The sequence below is a fragment of the Canis lupus genome, chromosome 16 (genome assembly GCF_011100685.1).
Source record: "Canis lupus familiaris isolate Mischka breed German Shepherd chromosome 16, alternate assembly UU_Cfam_GSD_1.0, whole genome shotgun sequence".
Lineage (NCBI taxonomy): Eukaryota > Metazoa > Chordata > Mammalia > Carnivora > Canidae > Canis > Canis lupus.
The window spans coordinates 16,000,758-16,016,284 of NC_049237.1; the positions used below are offsets into that span (position 1 = coordinate 16,000,758).

The 15,527-nt window shown below is 58.3% G+C and overlaps 1 protein-coding gene and 1 non-coding gene across 4 annotated transcripts in view; one reads left to right on the forward strand and one right to left on the reverse strand.

Annotated features, from left to right (window-relative positions):
- The first annotated feature begins 4,916 nt into the window (after nt 1–4,916).
- On the forward strand, nt 4,917–4,990 carry MIR671 (microRNA mir-671). Its single transcript, NR_049514.1, has one exon. It is a non-coding gene; the product is annotated as a microRNA mir-671 (primary transcript).
- Nucleotides 4,991–5,247: 257 nt separating this feature from the next.
- SMARCD3 (SWI/SNF related, matrix associated, actin dependent regulator of chromatin, subfamily d, member 3) overlaps nt 5,248–15,527 on the reverse strand; it is a 31,549-nt gene continuing 21,269 nt past the window's right edge. For 2 of the 3 annotated variants that reach the window (XM_038559753.1, XM_038559754.1), the window contains exons 3-14: nt 11,542–11,753; nt 9,779–9,821; nt 8,856–8,978; nt 8,611–8,733; nt 8,265–8,360; nt 8,009–8,110; nt 7,610–7,771; nt 6,760–6,857; nt 6,462–6,597; nt 6,043–6,165; nt 5,822–5,923; nt 5,248–5,606 (exon numbers count right to left, since the gene is read on the reverse strand). In XM_038559753.1, coding sequence (XP_038415681.1) covers nt 5,553–5,606; nt 5,822–5,923; nt 6,043–6,165; nt 6,462–6,597; nt 6,760–6,857; nt 7,610–7,771; nt 8,009–8,110; nt 8,265–8,360; nt 8,611–8,733; nt 8,856–8,978; nt 9,779–9,821; nt 11,542–11,753 — 1,374 coding nt within the window. In that variant the 3' untranslated portion in view covers nt 5,248–5,552. Of the gene's footprint in view, nt 5,607–5,821; nt 5,924–6,042; nt 6,166–6,461; nt 6,598–6,759; nt 6,858–7,609; nt 7,772–8,008; nt 8,111–8,264; nt 8,361–8,610; nt 8,734–8,855; nt 8,979–9,778; nt 9,822–11,541; nt 11,754–14,737; nt 15,198–15,527 lie in introns of those variants that run through there. The other variant, XM_038559752.1, reaches the window with a different exon arrangement.

Consider the following 15,527-nt stretch of genomic DNA (forward strand, 5'->3'; position numbering starts at 1 on the left):
AGACTTGGTCTTTGGTCGCCGAGAAGTAGAGCAGGGGCCCTCGTCCTGGCAGCGGTCACGTCCGAAGGACCGAAGGTCGCAGGACCCCGGTGTTGTCTCTAGCTGCTTCTCGTCCTCCCACTTTGGTTTGGCTTGGGTACCTGGGGGCCCCGGTAAAGCCAGGCACCGAATTGCGCACACAGCCAGTGTTACTGTCATTTGCTTCCTGTCTCCTCTCAGAAGAAAGTGGACGGCGCCAGCCTCTCAGCAGCTGGGCCTCAGAGAAGAATTGCCCTGCAGAATGGTTGTGCTCCTCTGAGAGGCTCATCAGCCGTTGTGCTCCTCTGAGAGGCTCTCAGTGCTGAGTCACCGTATCGGTCCACCTCCTGGGGGTGCGCAGAACTCTGCACCATGCCGGCGGCTCCTGGACACCCTCGCTGGGGAGGAGGGGTTATTCTAGCTGTGTGTTCCCTTAACTAAACTCAGGAGTAGAGTAGAAAGAGGCCCTTAACCCTTCCGCAGTGCTGGCCTTTCAATAGCTAGTCAGCAGCTTCTTCAGTAAATCGAATGAGAAACACGCGCCCAGCGAGGTGCTCTTTGAAGAAGGCCTACTGAGGCAGGCTCTTGTAGTTGGGGCTGTTATTTTGATGGAGCATGCGCTTTTCCCCAACTCCTTCTTTATCAGCTGCTGCTGTCTCACCTTAGATCCAGTCTACGGATGTGTGTAGTTCTCCTTTTTGCATTAGATTTGTCAGGATTAAGTTTGTTTCCTCCTTTTTCTGGAAGACAGACCATAATGCCATTAGTGGGTGAAATTGACTGTAATACGTATTGCCATTTAGGCTGAGGGTTAAATGTGGCACCTTGAGGACTAAAGCCCAGGCATACGCTTCCTGGGGATGCCGGGACTAGAAGCAGACCTTCCTTCTCTGTTGCTCTGTTGTCGACTTCACTGCCCCCAGGTTTCCTGGTTAAAACCATAGGCTGCTACTGGCCTTGCTCTGTTGTCGACTTCACTGTCCCCAGGTTTCCTGGTTAAAACCATAGGCCTGCTACTGGCCTGACGCCCATCATCCTATCGACTGATCCTTGAGGCTGTGCCCTCTGGGGCATGCACATGGCAGGGCCTACCACCATGCGACTGAGCTCCCTGTTGGCTCTGCTGCGACCAGCACTGCCCCTCATCCTAGGGCTGTCTCTGGGATGCAGCCTGAGCCTCTTGCGGGTTTCCTGGATCCAGGGTGAGGGAGAAGATCCTTGTGTAGAGGCTGTGAGAGAACCAGGAGTGCCACATAATCCAGACTCAAGAACTGGACTCGACCAAAGTGATGAAGACTTCAAACCCCGGATTGTCCCTTACTACAGGGATCCCAACAAGCCCTATAAGAAGGTGCTCAGGTGAGAGCTATGTGTGTACATGGTCCTCAAACGCCACTTCAGTGCGGCTCTAAGGCCTTGCCTCTGCCTTCAGTGGTAATAATGTTAGGTTCCTAGAGTGATTCTTTACCCTATTACCCATCACGGTTTGTTCTTTCCCTTCTCAGGTTTGAGAAGGTCTCACCCATCAGTGTTAAATTAGTATTGGATGTTCTGAAACAGGACAGGAATTGCATCTAACCATCTAATAACCATCTAATCCATCCTTAGTAGACCCCTCCCCAAATGAATTCCAGTGTCAGTGGATGCTCACTGTAGTAGCTCATTAATATTGATGAGGAGGTCTCTCCTCCCTTCTCAGCCCTAGCTCATTCATTCCTAGAGGAATATATATGCTGGATCCTAAAGGTCAAGGAGTTGACCCCTGGCATGTTGGTCCCTCCATAGGACTCGGTATATCCAGACAGAGCTGGGCTCTCGGGAGCGGTTGCTGGTGGCTGTGCTGACTTCCAGGGCTACCCTATCCACTCTGGCTGTGGCTGTCAACCGTACTGTGGCCCACCACTTCCCTCGATTACTGTACTTCACGGGGCAGCGAGGAGCCCGGACTCCTGCAGGGATGCAGGTGGTATCTCACGGGGATGAACGGCCAGCCTGGCTCATGTCAGAGACCCTGCGCCACCTCCACACACACTTTGGGGCCGACTACGACTGGTTCTTCATCATGCAGGATGACACGTATGTACAGGCCCCCCGCCTGGCAGCCCTTGCAGGCCATCTCAGCATCAACCAAGACCTGTACTTGGGCCGAGCAGAGGAGTTTATTGGCGCAGGCGAGCAGGCCCGGTACTGCCATGGGGGCTTTGGCTACCTGTTGTCACGGAGTCTCCTGCTTCGATTGCGGCCACATCTGGATGGCTGCCGAGGAGACATTCTCAGTGCCCGTCCTGATGAGTGGCTTGGCCGCTGCCTCATCGACTCTCTGGGCATCGGCTGTGTCTCACAGCACCAGGTGACGGCCCTTTCAAGTCAATCTCAGTCCCCAACAATTTGTAGTATCTGAGTGGTTGATCTCCAGGGTGGGTGCTGCTGGCTCCTTCCCAGCAGCACCTTGGGGTTTCGTCCTTCCTGGCCACTGACCCTGGCTTAGAACCCTGGGACTGTCAAAAGTGGCAACTTCTCAGGGACCCTCTGAGCAAAGTAGAAAGGTGCTCCCATCGGCCCCCTTGCCCTTTGCCCCCTCCCCTGACACACACACGGTCATAAATGATCTGGGAATGTCTGAGAGATGGCTACTGTCCTGGAGAGGTAAGGTAAACCAGAGTAGTGGGGGTATTTTCTGACTCATGGCTTTCATTCTTTTGAGAAAGTGGGATTCTTTGGGCAAAGAGGGCATCTTTAATTGCCTACTTCAGATTTTTTTCCCCAAACTGGTGAGAGGCCAAGTAGAAGGGGACATTGGAGTGAGCTCCTGCTCCCCACCCTCCCGTCCCCATTCTGTGGCAGCAACAGGTGCGAATGTGGAGTCCGGTTAAGGGTGGTTGGGATAGGCAGTCCTCCATGTGTGGTTTTGATTGATCTGATTGGTCCCTTTAGGGGCAGCAGTATCGTTCATTTGAACTGGCCAAAAATAGGGACCCTGAGAAGGAGGGGAGCTCGGCTTTCTTGAGTGCCTTTGCAGTGCACCCCGTCTCCGAGGGAACCCTCATGTACAAGCTCCATAAACGCTTCAGCGCTCTGGAGCTGGAGCGAGCGTACGGCGAGATAGAACAACTGCAGGTGAGCCCGGGTCCGTGGTTGGAGGTCAGAGGGAGCTTCAGCTGTCCAGGGTCACAGTGAGTGGGCAGCTGAGTGAACAGGGAGGCTGACGAGGTAGAAGGAGGCCGACCATACCTAAGTTTAAACAACTCCAAGGAGGAGGGGCCCATGGGGACCCAGTTCAACCATAAGAGAAGCTCCTGGCACAACTTGGATGCAGTTAAAAGGGTTTGCAGATGCACTCTGAGGACCGGGGCTGGGTACAGCGCTTAGACATGACTGTTTTAGTTCCTTTCCCATAATGCCTCTGCCCTGAAGAAGCAGAAGCCTAGAAGTCCCTAAATTCCAGCACTATCCTTAAAAAGCCCAAGGGTAGATGTGGACAAATGCTCCAGTTGATCGTGAGGGTTGTGAGAAGTGGAGTGCGGGTGAAAAAGCACAGGTGCCGTGATGAGGAAGGTGTACTGTGGGTATGAGAGAGAAAGGCTGAGGGGCTCTAACCTCTGCAAAAGCACATTTCCCACCTTGTCCTTTTCACAGCAGCTGTGTTAGCTATGTATGATTCATATGCTTTCTGCATTTTACAGACAAGAATGGAAAGGGAATTCATCGATTAGTGCAGGGGCACCTCACTGTGTGTTGACAGAGTCAGGACAGAGCTCCGAGCCCAGAATGCTAGAGCCGGGTCAAGCCCTGACTCCCCAGAGGGCACTAACTGTGCGTCCCTCCCACCCTAGGCTCAGATCCAGAACCTGACCATGCTGACCCCCGAGGGCGAGGCAGGGCTGAGCTGGCCCATTGGGCTCCCAGCCCCTTTCACACCACACTCCCGATTTGAGGTGCTGGGCTGGGACTACTTCACAGAGCAGCATACCTTCTCCTGTGCAGATGGGTCCCCCAAGTGCCCACTGCAGGGGGCCAACAGGGCCGATGTGGGTGACGCTGTGGAGACTGCTCTGGAGCAGCTAAACCGGCGCTACCAGCCCCGCCTGCGCTTTCAGAAGCAGCGGCTGCTCAATGGCTATCGGCGCTTCGACCCGGCACGGGGCATGGAGTACACCCTGGACCTCCTGCTGGAAGCCGTGACGCAGCGTGGGCACCGGCGGGCCCTGGCGCGCAGGGTCAGCCTGCTGCGACCGCTGAGCCGGGTGGAGATCCTGCCCATGCCCTACGTCACCGAGGCCACCCGTGTGCAGCTAGTGCTGCCGCTCCTGGCAGCCGAAGCCACTGCGGCCCTTGCTTTCCTGGAGGCCTTTGCAGCCGGTGTTCTGGAGCCTCGAGAGCACGCTCTGCTTACCCTGTTGCTGGTCTATGGACCTCGGGAAGGTGGCCGAGGGGCCCCAGACCCATTCCTGGGGGTGAAGGCAGCAGCGGCTGAGTTAGAGCGACGGTACCCTGGGACCAGGCTGGCCTGGCTCGCTGTGCGCGCAGAGGCCCCTTCCCAGGTGCGGCTCATGGACGTGGTCTCCAAGAAGCACCCCGTGGATACGCTTTTCTTCCTCACCACCGTGTGGACCAGGCCTGGGCCCGAAGTCCTCAACCGCTGCCGGATGAATGCCATCTCGGGCTGGCAGGCCTTCTTCCCAGTGCATTTCCAGGAGTTCAACCCTGCCCTGGCACCACAGAGATCTCCCCCAGGGCCCCCAGGAGCTGGTGCTGACCCCCCGTCCCCTCCTGGTGCCGACCCTTCCCGGGGGGCTCCTGTAGGAGGCAGGTTTGACCGACAGGCTTCTGCGGAGGGCTGCTTCTACAATGCCGACTACCTGGCGGCCCGGGCCCGGCTGGCTGGTGAACTGGCAGGCCAGGAAGAGGAGGAAGCCCTGGAGGGGCTGGAGGTGATGGATGTTTTCCTCCGGTTCTCAGGGCTCCACCTCTTCCGGGCCGTGGAGCCAGGGCTGGTGCAGAAGTTCGCCCTGCGTGACTGTAGCCCACGGCTCAGCGAGGAGCTCTACCACCGCTGCCGCCTCAGCAACCTGGAGGGGCTGGGGGGCCGGGCCCAGCTGGCCATGGCGCTGTTTGAGCAGGAGCAGGCCAACAGCACGTAGCAGGCCCCGGGGCCCTGCCCCTCCATGGAGTTCCCCTGTCTGCCAGCCTTGGGAAGGGTGAGGCAAAATGGATGGACAGATGGAGAGCTTGTTGCTGTATTTTTTTAATAAGAAAATGTTATTAAAAGCGTCTTCTGCCAAACTGTTTTTAGGTCTAGGGAAAATGGAGTAAAGAGAAGAATCTGGGACAGAGGGGGGGGTTTCCCAGAGGGACCCACCGCCTTCCCCCTGTCCTTCCTCCCCAGTTGCCAATGACACACAAGGCCGCTCTCAGATGCATGACCTTTAATCATTCCCCTGCCTCACCCGGCACGTGTCAGAAGAGTGATGGCAGAGCTTTGGGGACAGGGCCTGGGCCCAGAGGCCCACAGCGGTGGTCATTCACAGGGGCTCCTAGGTGTTGCGCACAACCAGCGACTGCTCCAACTCCTGCCTGCGCTGCTGGATCTTTAGAGAAATAAGAGCAGTAGCAGGGTTACGCTGTTGTTGGTGAGTGACAGGACAGTCCCACCCAGCCACCCTGGAAGAGCCTCTGGGAGCAGGGAGGGCTCCTCCGCGGCGAGGGGGTTGGTGGAGTGGCAAGGGCCACAGACGTGGCTGAGAAGGGAGGCTTCTCCTGGAGTGAGGGAGGGAAGGCCTGAGGTACACGGGCCCCTCCACACCTTGCAGTAGAAATAGCGGCTGACAGCTTCCTGGGACCAGGGCTGGTGGTAAAACTCAGCCCGGCGCTCCTCCTCAGGGTTGCCTGCCACATCTGTCATCACCTGGGAGGGAGCAGTGGGGTCAGCCCTGTGCCCAGACCCCCTCCAGCCCCCATGTAACAACATTTACTGTCTTCCCGATATGCTTGTCTTCCATCCAGTGCTCCCTGAGTCCCCTTCACCTTGAGGTCCCGGCTCTGGGAGCGGAGCAGGTCTTGGATGTAGCCTTTGGGGTCTCTGGAGAAGCTTAGCATGAAGTCCCTCTGGATCTTGAGCTGGTTTATGGACTCAATCGTCTCATGGATCTACAGGTAGAAAGACAGACACTTTCACCTGGCCATGGTGATGTGGGAGAGGAGGGGAAGGAGGAGGGGGGCGAGTGGGGGTTGGGATCTGCTGCCATCTGTTCTTTGAAGGGCTATCCCTCAGGTCGCTGCTGCCTCTGTAGTCCCGAGGAAGGGGGGATGGGCAGCACTCCCAAGTATCGAGGGAAGGGCCACCTGCCCCCTTCATCTCTCCATAGGCCTACGCTCTTGTCTGTTGTCTGTATTTTGTCATTTCTGGGTTAATGTCCCACTCCAGTTCTGGGCTCTGGCCCCACCTTACTGTCCAGAGCGCTGATCTCCTGCTGGTTGGCTGTGGACAGGAGGAAGCTGCTCATCTGTCCCTTCAGTGGCTCCTCCACCTCCACGTCAATATCATAGCACGCCGTCTTCTTCTGGTCCGACGGGTCCACGCTGCCAGGGAAGTCCAGCCCTTGGTATCCACACTGCTTCCACAGAGGCCAAGGGTCCCAGGGGCAGAGGTGGGGGGCAGGGGTGGGGTGGGGTGGGGTGGGAGGGATAGAGTGGGCAGGACTGCCATGATTCTCTGGTCAGAGGAGCAAGCTGGGGCCTCACCTGATGACGTGGTTGATGACAATTGGGTCAGGGGGCAGCAGCAGAGCTGTGAGGCGCTGGGGAATCTCAGAAAACTTCAGCCGTGGGCAATCAAAAATCTGAGGTGGGAGAGAAAGAGACCAGTCAGCCCTAGATCCTTCCATTGTGGGCGGCCACAAGATGCCAAGAGCAAATCTAACTCCTTAGTGCTGCTGGGGCTGGGACCAGGGTGTCTGTGGGCAGTAGAGAGTGGACCAGGAGGTGTGGGGGTTGTGGTGCAGGGGACCAAAGCACCCGCTCTGGGTCGGTGGCCACCCAGGTGCAAATCCTGCCTCTCCCATTAACACTGCAACCTTGGGCCAGTCCACTAGGCTCTCAGGCCTGTTGTAGCATGTCCGGTGTGGGGATAGTAACTACCAGGGTGGCTGGGAGAACTAAGTGGATGAGTACACATCAAATGCCTGCAGTGGTGCCTGGCATATGGCGAGTGCTCAATAAACCTCGACTGTTATTTTACTCCTCAAGTTTATCTGCCATATTTATTTTTAAAGCATTATTAATAATCTCTACTTTGGTAGAGTCTTGGACCCAGGACTAGAACCCAGGGATCCTAACTTCCAAGTGCCAAGAATATTACATTCCCCAAACTGTTGACCTTTTAAGGTTCTGGATCTTTCTAAACTGGCTTGTCTAAAATGGATGGTGGGCTGCAGCACGGAGCTACGCTGCAGTAGGGCCTACACTAGGACCCTGCTTACCATTTGTGATACCCAGGAATCTAGAAGGGGGGTGGTGCTGCCTTAGTCGAGGCACTTACCCTATTGGTACCTCTGCTTGCCCCCCACATCCCCAAGATCAGGAGAGAGGGTACCTGCTGGAAGTATTTGTCCCCATTGATGTATTCCTTATCATGCGAATCCTGCAGCCTGTTGGTCTTCACATACTGCCACAGGGCCTGCACAATGGCTGAGCGGCTCTGTGTGTGCAATCCCAACAGCCGAGCCAGGCGAGGATCCAGTTTGAATTGGGGAGGCTGAGGAAAGATGGCCATGGACATAAAGAGGGAGTGGGAAGAGCTCAGGGCCAGGCAGTGTGGGACTGGGGGAATGTGGTGACTGGGCTCCTGGGAAACCTGCTTCTGGAAATGAGGTAGGGAAAAGAATGGGGTCTCTTGGTGCATTTCTGTGAAGCCTAGGCCTGGCCTAAGGGAAGGGGTGGGGAGCTGGGGGGGCTAGGGGCCTCAGGTGGAGTCAGGGGGCAGGGCACAGACCTGGTAGTCCAGCATGAGAAGCAGTGTGCAGCGTACACTCAGGTCCCCTGGCCTCTTCACCTGGAACCCATCCGTCTCCTGGGTTGTGGGTGTTCGGTGCCACTGCCCAGGGAAGGAGAGCTGGGTCACCTCACAGGCCCACATGGGCTGCCAAGGCCAGGGACTCTAGGGTGGTCCCTGATCCAGATCTGTGCGGCTGATGGAACTGTGGTCTGGAAGGGTGGCAGTTCCCGGGCAAAAGAGGTCTGGGTCTTACCTCGACTAGGTGGTTGTCGGGGCCATAAAGGTCTTTGTCCAGTTCAATGACCAAACTCTTGAAGAAGGAAGAGAACTTCCGCTTCTGCTTGCTGGGCTGTGGGAGAGGGACAGGGACCGTGGGGGCAGGACAGGGACCGTGGGGGCAGGATGAGTCGGGAGTGGGTGGGGCTGGTTGGGTAGGGCAGCATGATTAGAAGCAGGCCTCTACACCCATACTGTCTCTTCAGGCCGCCCACCCCTGGTTGGGCTGACTCCCTAACCCATAGTGCAAACATCTCCTTCTGTCCTCAGCTCAGCCCCATACCCACCCCAGGACACCTGGAGAGACCTGGGCCAGGACGTACGTCATCCAGGAGCTTCCCCTCCACCCGCAGCTCCCAGGAGGCAATGCTGCCATCGGAATCTTCAGCATCAGGCTTCGCAGGGTTAAAAGTATTGGAGATATAAAGACGCAGCTTCCGCTTTTGCTGTAGAAATAAAGAATATAGTACAAGAGCAAACACTGTGTGCTCCCATTCCCGGGGCAGTCCCACTTTTCCATTCCTGGAACAGGACCTAGAGACCTCTTCATGCCCCCAAATCAAGACACCTTCATTGGCCTCTTCAGAGCCTCCTGGATGTCCACCCGCTTCCGCATGATGGTTTGATCCAGTTTCCTCTCAAACGCCAGCAGGTCCATATAAGCCTGGGACTCGGGGACCAGCTCCCGGATCTGGAAGAGAAGGAGCAAGGCAGGGAACCTGGGGCTCAGCCAATCTTGTGGGTGGAATGTGCGCCTCATGCAGTCCCAGGGTACAAAAAGCATAGCGGGGAACTGGCCAGGTTCGGGGCATGGAACTCGGAGAGTGCAAATGGGGACTTCTCCCCAGGACTGCATATCCAGCAGAAAGGACCTCCACATGTGGGGATAAAAGCTACTTCTTCCTCTAGGGGTTTCTGTGCGTATTATCGCCACGGGAGGCCCTGGCAGCCACGGAGCCCAGGAACTGGGCTTCACCTCCTCATCTTGTCCTTTCCCTTGTCATACGGCCTCTGAACCTCCCTTGGGTGTCTGCAAAGTGGCTAGGACCCTGGAGTGCCTGAGACCGAGGATGTCGCTGCTTGCCTCTACCCTGGCATCCTACTTTGTCACTCCACCTACCTTCTCAGCTGCAGTACCCCCCACCCCAACATCTAGCTCAGCCTGGCTTCACTTATGACATCCAGGCCTTCTGGCCGGCTTCAGTTCCCCTGCCAGTCTTGGGTCCCCTGGAGCTCAGTCCACTGCACCCGGGCGCAAGACCCTACCTCTTATGGCTCCTTCGCTCCTTCCCTCTGCCCTACTCCCTCCCTCTGGCCAGGGAGCCCCACTTCTTAATTAGCTTTTTAAACAAAAAGTGAAAGTGGCTGTGACACTGAAGCTCTGCTACTGAGGGGGGAGGGGAAGCGGCCCAGGGTGGTGGGGTAGAGGGGGAGGAGGCAGAGCAGCAAAGGGTGGGGGGTGGGCTGGGGGCTGCTGTGAAAGGCACTCACCCTTTGAGGGAGGATTTTGTCAGCCATCTTCCTCCTCTTGGCACTGTACATTTTTTAAAGAAAAAACCAGGTTACCATGGCGACAGATCTGGGAGTAACGAGGCCACCTGCTAAATTATCCCGACATCTCCACCCGCCTGGCTGGGGTTCCCACAGCCCGCTTGTCTGCCCGCCCAAGGGGCAACGGCAGTGGTGTCTGGCATGGCGCTATGTCCTCTTGTGGGGAGCAGATGTGGCCCCATCCTTTATTTAGTCTGGGAGCCCCTTTCTACCCCACCACACCCTCAGGCCAGAGAAATTTAGACTTAGAAGGGGTGAGGGGGGTGGGGGAGCTGCAAAAGTGTTTGAGAAAAGCTAGGGAGAGGGAGGACAGAGGGGAGGGAGGAGGGATTCTGAGGACTTTCCCTTTCTGTTAAGCAGGGGTGTACAGCCTGAGGTGGCCTGAGCTCAGCGGGAAGCAGAGCCAACAACCTCTCCCATCCCTGGAGCAGGAGGTGATGGGTGAAGCTGGTGAGGACTTGCACCCCTGGCAACCCGGGGTTGGAAGAGGATGCTGACAGGCTATGGGATCACCTGCCAACAGGGTCCAGAAACACACCCGTAGGGATCCAGAGAGAGGGATGTCCTGCAGGGTGTGACTGCAGACTGGACTTGAGGTGGCAGCTGGGACTTGAACTCTTCTTGATCTGCTAGCTGCTTCTGATTCCCAAAAGCACCCCAGAAAATCCTTGGCCAGTTGAGATTAGCACCCAGCCTGGGGCATGGCTCTGTACCATCCCTGTGTGGTGGTAACCACTGCCCCCTCCTGTCCAAAAGCCTATTCTAAGGCTAGGTAAGCATCTTTCCTGAAAGGTCTGATTTGTTTTGAAGAAATTATCTGTGTGAAACTCTCCATCTATACAAGACAAATCAGGAACATGTTTACTGTATAAAAAGATGATTCACTTTGCAAAAGAATTCATCATGGGATTCCTATAAATGGTGAATTTTCCTTGATGTGTAAAAAATATTTAATAATGAGGTAAAATCCATATTACTCCTTTTATAGGACTCCATCTGGTGTGCAAAGGGAAGCATGTGTGTTTGGTTAAATAGTGAAACCCAGAGGGGCATCTCTCTTGCCAGACACCAGCAGGGGCTTTTGGGGTGCCACCAGCTGGCTCAGACAGGGAAATGGGCTGGCCCCTGGTGGCTCCTGGGGGCAGACCTGGTCCAGAAGACAGATTAGGGCAGCTCTTTAACCTCTAAGTGCCTAAGAACTACCTGAGAGCAGGACCGTTATGGAGACCACCCACCCACAGGGCACATCCCCAGACTCCACCCCCCTGGCCAGAGAGTCAGATTTAGACTATCTCGAGTGGGGCTTTTAAAACAGTCAAGCCAGGGGACTGGGGACGGTGCACTGGACAGCCACACTTTGAGAAACACAATCCCTGAAGCTCAGCCCTCGGCCCTCCTGCCAGCCCCACCCCCACCCCCACCCCAAAGACGGAAGCATCTCCCAGAACCTGGGGACGAGGGGTGGAGAGAAGGAGCGAGCAGGTGACAAGGAGAAGGGCGCGACGGCCGCAGCCTCAGTCTCTACGGTGGGCACACAAAGGAACCGGACCAGTGCCCCCTCGGCCCACCTCCCCAGAGGGCATCCCACCCAGGACGGCTCGTTCCCGGCCGATCCTCCCTCCCTGCTCCTTCTAGGCTCGCTGCTCAGCCACCCCGTCCCTGGGGTCGCGTGGCCCGCCCCCTCCGCGCTGGGCCCCACTCACCTGCGGCTCCGCGCGGGGGCGGTGGGCACCGGCTGGCCCTGGCTCTGGGCCTGGCTCTGGCCGGGCGGGGGCGCTGCTCGCTTGCGGGCGGGCTCCATGCCCGCGGGGGCCAGGCCGGGTCGCACGGCGGGGCTGCCCATGTACGGGGAGCCCGGGGGGCCCATGGGCGCCCCCTGGTGGGGCATCCGGGCTCCAGACGGCATCCCGGGGCGCTGGGGGGCGGGGAGGGGGGGCGAGGGGCGGAGGTGAGGCAGAAACAGGCGCCCGCCGGTCAGCTCAGGGCCCCGGTTCCGGGCGCGCAGAGCCGCGTGTCTCCCACCCCGCGCCCCCCCCCGCCCCCCCGGCCGGTGACCCTGATGCCGCCCGCGTGAGCGAGGGGTGGGAGGGGCAGGGGCGCCGCCACCGCGCGGCTGGGCGGAGGGGGCTCTGCGTCTCGCCGCAGGAAGCTAACTGAAGCCAGGCAACTGCACTGGGCACTGCCAGCCTCGGATTTGCGGAAGGTACCGCGAAAATGAATATTAATGGCGCCTTTCAACCTTTTCAAAGGATGTTCACAACCACATTCTCCTCTGCAAGACGGACCGGACGGAGGGGGTCCTTCCAACCCCACTTGACAGATGAGGGAACCGCAGCTCAAGGAGAAAAGCGACCTAGCCAAGGTCACCCCGCTCCTCCTGGCCAAGGTGGCATGGAACTGCCGGTTCCCCGGGTGTGGGGGCTCTCTGGTCTCTGCAGCTTCATCTGGCTTAGAGGCTCTGCTCTCTGCTAGAGGACTTCTGTCCCTCTTTCCACTCCTCACCTCTCTGTCCACTTCCTGGGCCGTCCTGCTGGGCACTTGCCCTCCCCACTAAACCCATCCTTCTCTCTGGGCCCCTGCTTTCCACCCTTCAGTCTCAACCCACACCCCCCTCAGCTGATTCCAGGTCACCACACCCAGGGGCACCCCCCCCCCCCATAATTTACTCCCAAGGTGAAGGCTGGAGGCCACAGGAGCCAGTGAGGTCACACCCCACCAGGAGTCCCTGACAGGATGGGAGGCAGCTGGGCTGGAGGTGGGCTGCCCAGAGGGCTTGCAGAGCTCAAAGGCTGCGAGTGAGTGAGCGAGTGAGTGGCATTTCCTCTTCCATCCATCTCTCCCTTCCTGTCCGCCTGCATTGCCAGAGATGGTTCCATCCTACAGAACTCTTCCACTTCCCACCCCGCCCCAGTGAGGTAGGAAGCCAGGGCTCTGAGGGGGACATGGAGAGCAAGAGGAGGCAGGTGTATTCCCTTGCCACCTCAGATGGGATGGAGATGAAATGCAAATTCACTAAGTGTTTCACAGACTTTGAAAACCCCACTTGTCCAGATTCCAGAAGAGGAATCCGGGAAGGCCCAATGGGCTGAAAAGTGGAGGGTGGGTGTGATGGGGACAAAGAGAGCAGGAAGATTCGGGAACAAGGGATGCAGCCCCTGTGCCCTGCCACCTTTTAAACACTACCTGCTTTGCCCTCAGGCACAAGGAGGAGCCCTGAGCCTGAGCCCGGTGAATTCCTTCTAAATGCCAACTCTCCCTCCTGTCCCTCTGGCCCTGCACTTTGTCTAACCCTAACTCCCAGCCAGCCAGCTGTCTCTGTCTATCTCTCCCACAGTGAAAACTGCCCATCCGTGTGTCTGCCTCCCCCACCGCACCTGACCCTATCACTCATATCTCCAGAGTGGTGGCCCAGAATGGAGCCTAGGCCCAGGCCCACCAGCACAGATGGGGTACTGGGAGTGGAGTGGTGGGACTCACAGCCACCCAAGAACTGAAGCTGTAAGTTGGCAAAAAAAAAAAAAAAAAAAAAAAAAAAAAAAAACAGAAAAAACCCCACCAACAACAAAAAAACAAAACCCAAACACCACCAAAAAACCCCCACACATATAGCCCCCTCTCTCTCCTAGATGGGCCTTTTTAAAGGGACTTCACCAGCAGCATGGTTAGGACCGGCAACTTGGCTGACCGACATGGTCCTCCCTGGGAAGTTGCCTCAGAGATCTCTGGGACAGGAGAACAGGCTGCCCCAGGGAAAGCCCCTTTACCCAATCAGCTGCTCTCCCATTCCTCAAGGCCAGTGATAACTTGCTGATCTGCTGAAGAGACCCCGAGAGAGAAGCTTCCAGAGCCCCCAGAGAGCTGTGCCAACCAAGGGGACTACCCCAAAGAAGGGCCAAGATTCTAGGGACTTTGGTTTCCCTCATTGAGAACGTGCCTTCTTTGGGGTCACAACCAAATTTGGCCATAGTCAACTTGACTGCCTCCTCTGCACCCAGCTCCAACCCCAGTGGCCATTCCAAGCCCAACAATCTCTGCCTCTCCCATTCCGCTGCCTTCCACATCTCTACCAGCCTGGCTCCTGCTGCCTCAGCCTGAGGTCCCATCCCCTCAGGTCACCCTGGGCTCCCTTGGGCTCCCTGTGTGCCTTCCAAGTCCGCTCCTGGCAGGAAGGTGCCGCCCTGCCCCTTCGGTCTCTAGGCCTTACATCCCTGACTCCAGCCCTTCCTTCACACCTTTGAGGATTTAAAGACATCGGCTTCTGGGGGCTGAGTCTGCCAAGGGGATCTTCAGACCCCTTCACTTGGGGTCTGTCCCTGGAGAGGGTCTTTCTCTGACCCGGATGGCAGAAGCCATCAGCAAAGCCCCAGAGCCCTCCTGCCAGGATGCAGAGGTTGTTGGGGCAGAGAGCTTCCCGCTCACAGTGCCTCCAGGGTCACCTGCTCCTTCCTCTTGCTCAGAGAGACACAATCAGAGAGACACTGTCCCAATGGATGAGCAGACAACCCAGCCCACCCGCTGCCGTGTCCCCTGCCCCCACCCCCAGGGCAGGGGAACACCTGGGCCCACGAGGAAAAGAATAGAAGACAACACGTCTAGTACAGAGGGGAACCCCCCCACACTTGGGGCGGCAGTCCCCAAGTCCCACCCCCAGCCCCTGACAAGAACCCATGCAAAGCTTCCGTCCCCGCCCGGGGCACCCATCCCCGGCCCGCCGCCTGCCGCCTGACGACGTGTTCGAGTGCCAGGGCGCCGGCACAGTGCTGGGGCTGGGCCGCGGGCCGCGGCGCCCCTGCCAGAGGGGTGGGAGAGCGGGAGCCCCCTCCCGGCCCCTCCCGATCATCCCTCCATTCAGCCCGAGCCAGCTCGCTCACCCTCCCCCGCTAACTTTCCCCCACTCACCACCCCATGGACCAGAAACTCAAAAAGTTTGCTTTTCGTGGCTTTGCGCGCCCCTCCGGCAACTTCGTCCGCGGCCATCGGGGTGGGCTCAGCGGCTCCTCTCACTCTCTCTCTCTCTTCCTCTTTCTTTCCCTTTTCTGCCTTTTTTTTTCCTCCAACTCTCCCCTCTGAGTCCTGCTGGGCTCTCTCACACTTCTACTCGAGCGGAGTGGGGAGGGGGCCCCTTCAGGGCTGCCCTGACGGCCCACGGCCCACGCCGCCGCCGCCCGCCCGCCGCCGCCGCCGCCGCCGCCGCGGCTGCCGCATTCCTGTACTGATAAGACAGAAATAGTCCGGCGGCCCGGGGTCTGCCTGTTGACTCGGCGGGGCCCGAAACGCCTGCCTTTGCAGCCCTCGCTGTCCAAACAGCGCAGATAAGCGGCGAGGCACGCCGGCGAGCCCGGCTCCGGGGCGCTGGGCAGCGGCACTGCAGCCCGAGGCCGCCCGAGGGCCGCGGGGAGGCGGCGCGGGGAGGGGACGCGAGGGGAGGCGGCGGGGGGCTCGTCGGCCACCCGGGCTCTCGCCACAAATAGTTTCTCGGTTAGGGAATTCGCCGGCAGGGCCAGGCAGGGAACAGGCAGTTCCAACTGTCCCCCAAGTGGGCTCCTGCTGCATTTCTGAGGCCCTTTCCCCAGAGACCTGGCAGGCCAAGTAGGGAAACATTCTCTGGAAGGAAGGAATCCGGGGGGGGGGGGGGGGGGGGTTGGGGGGGTTGGGGGGAGGCCTTCCTCCTGCACCAGGCCGACAGCGG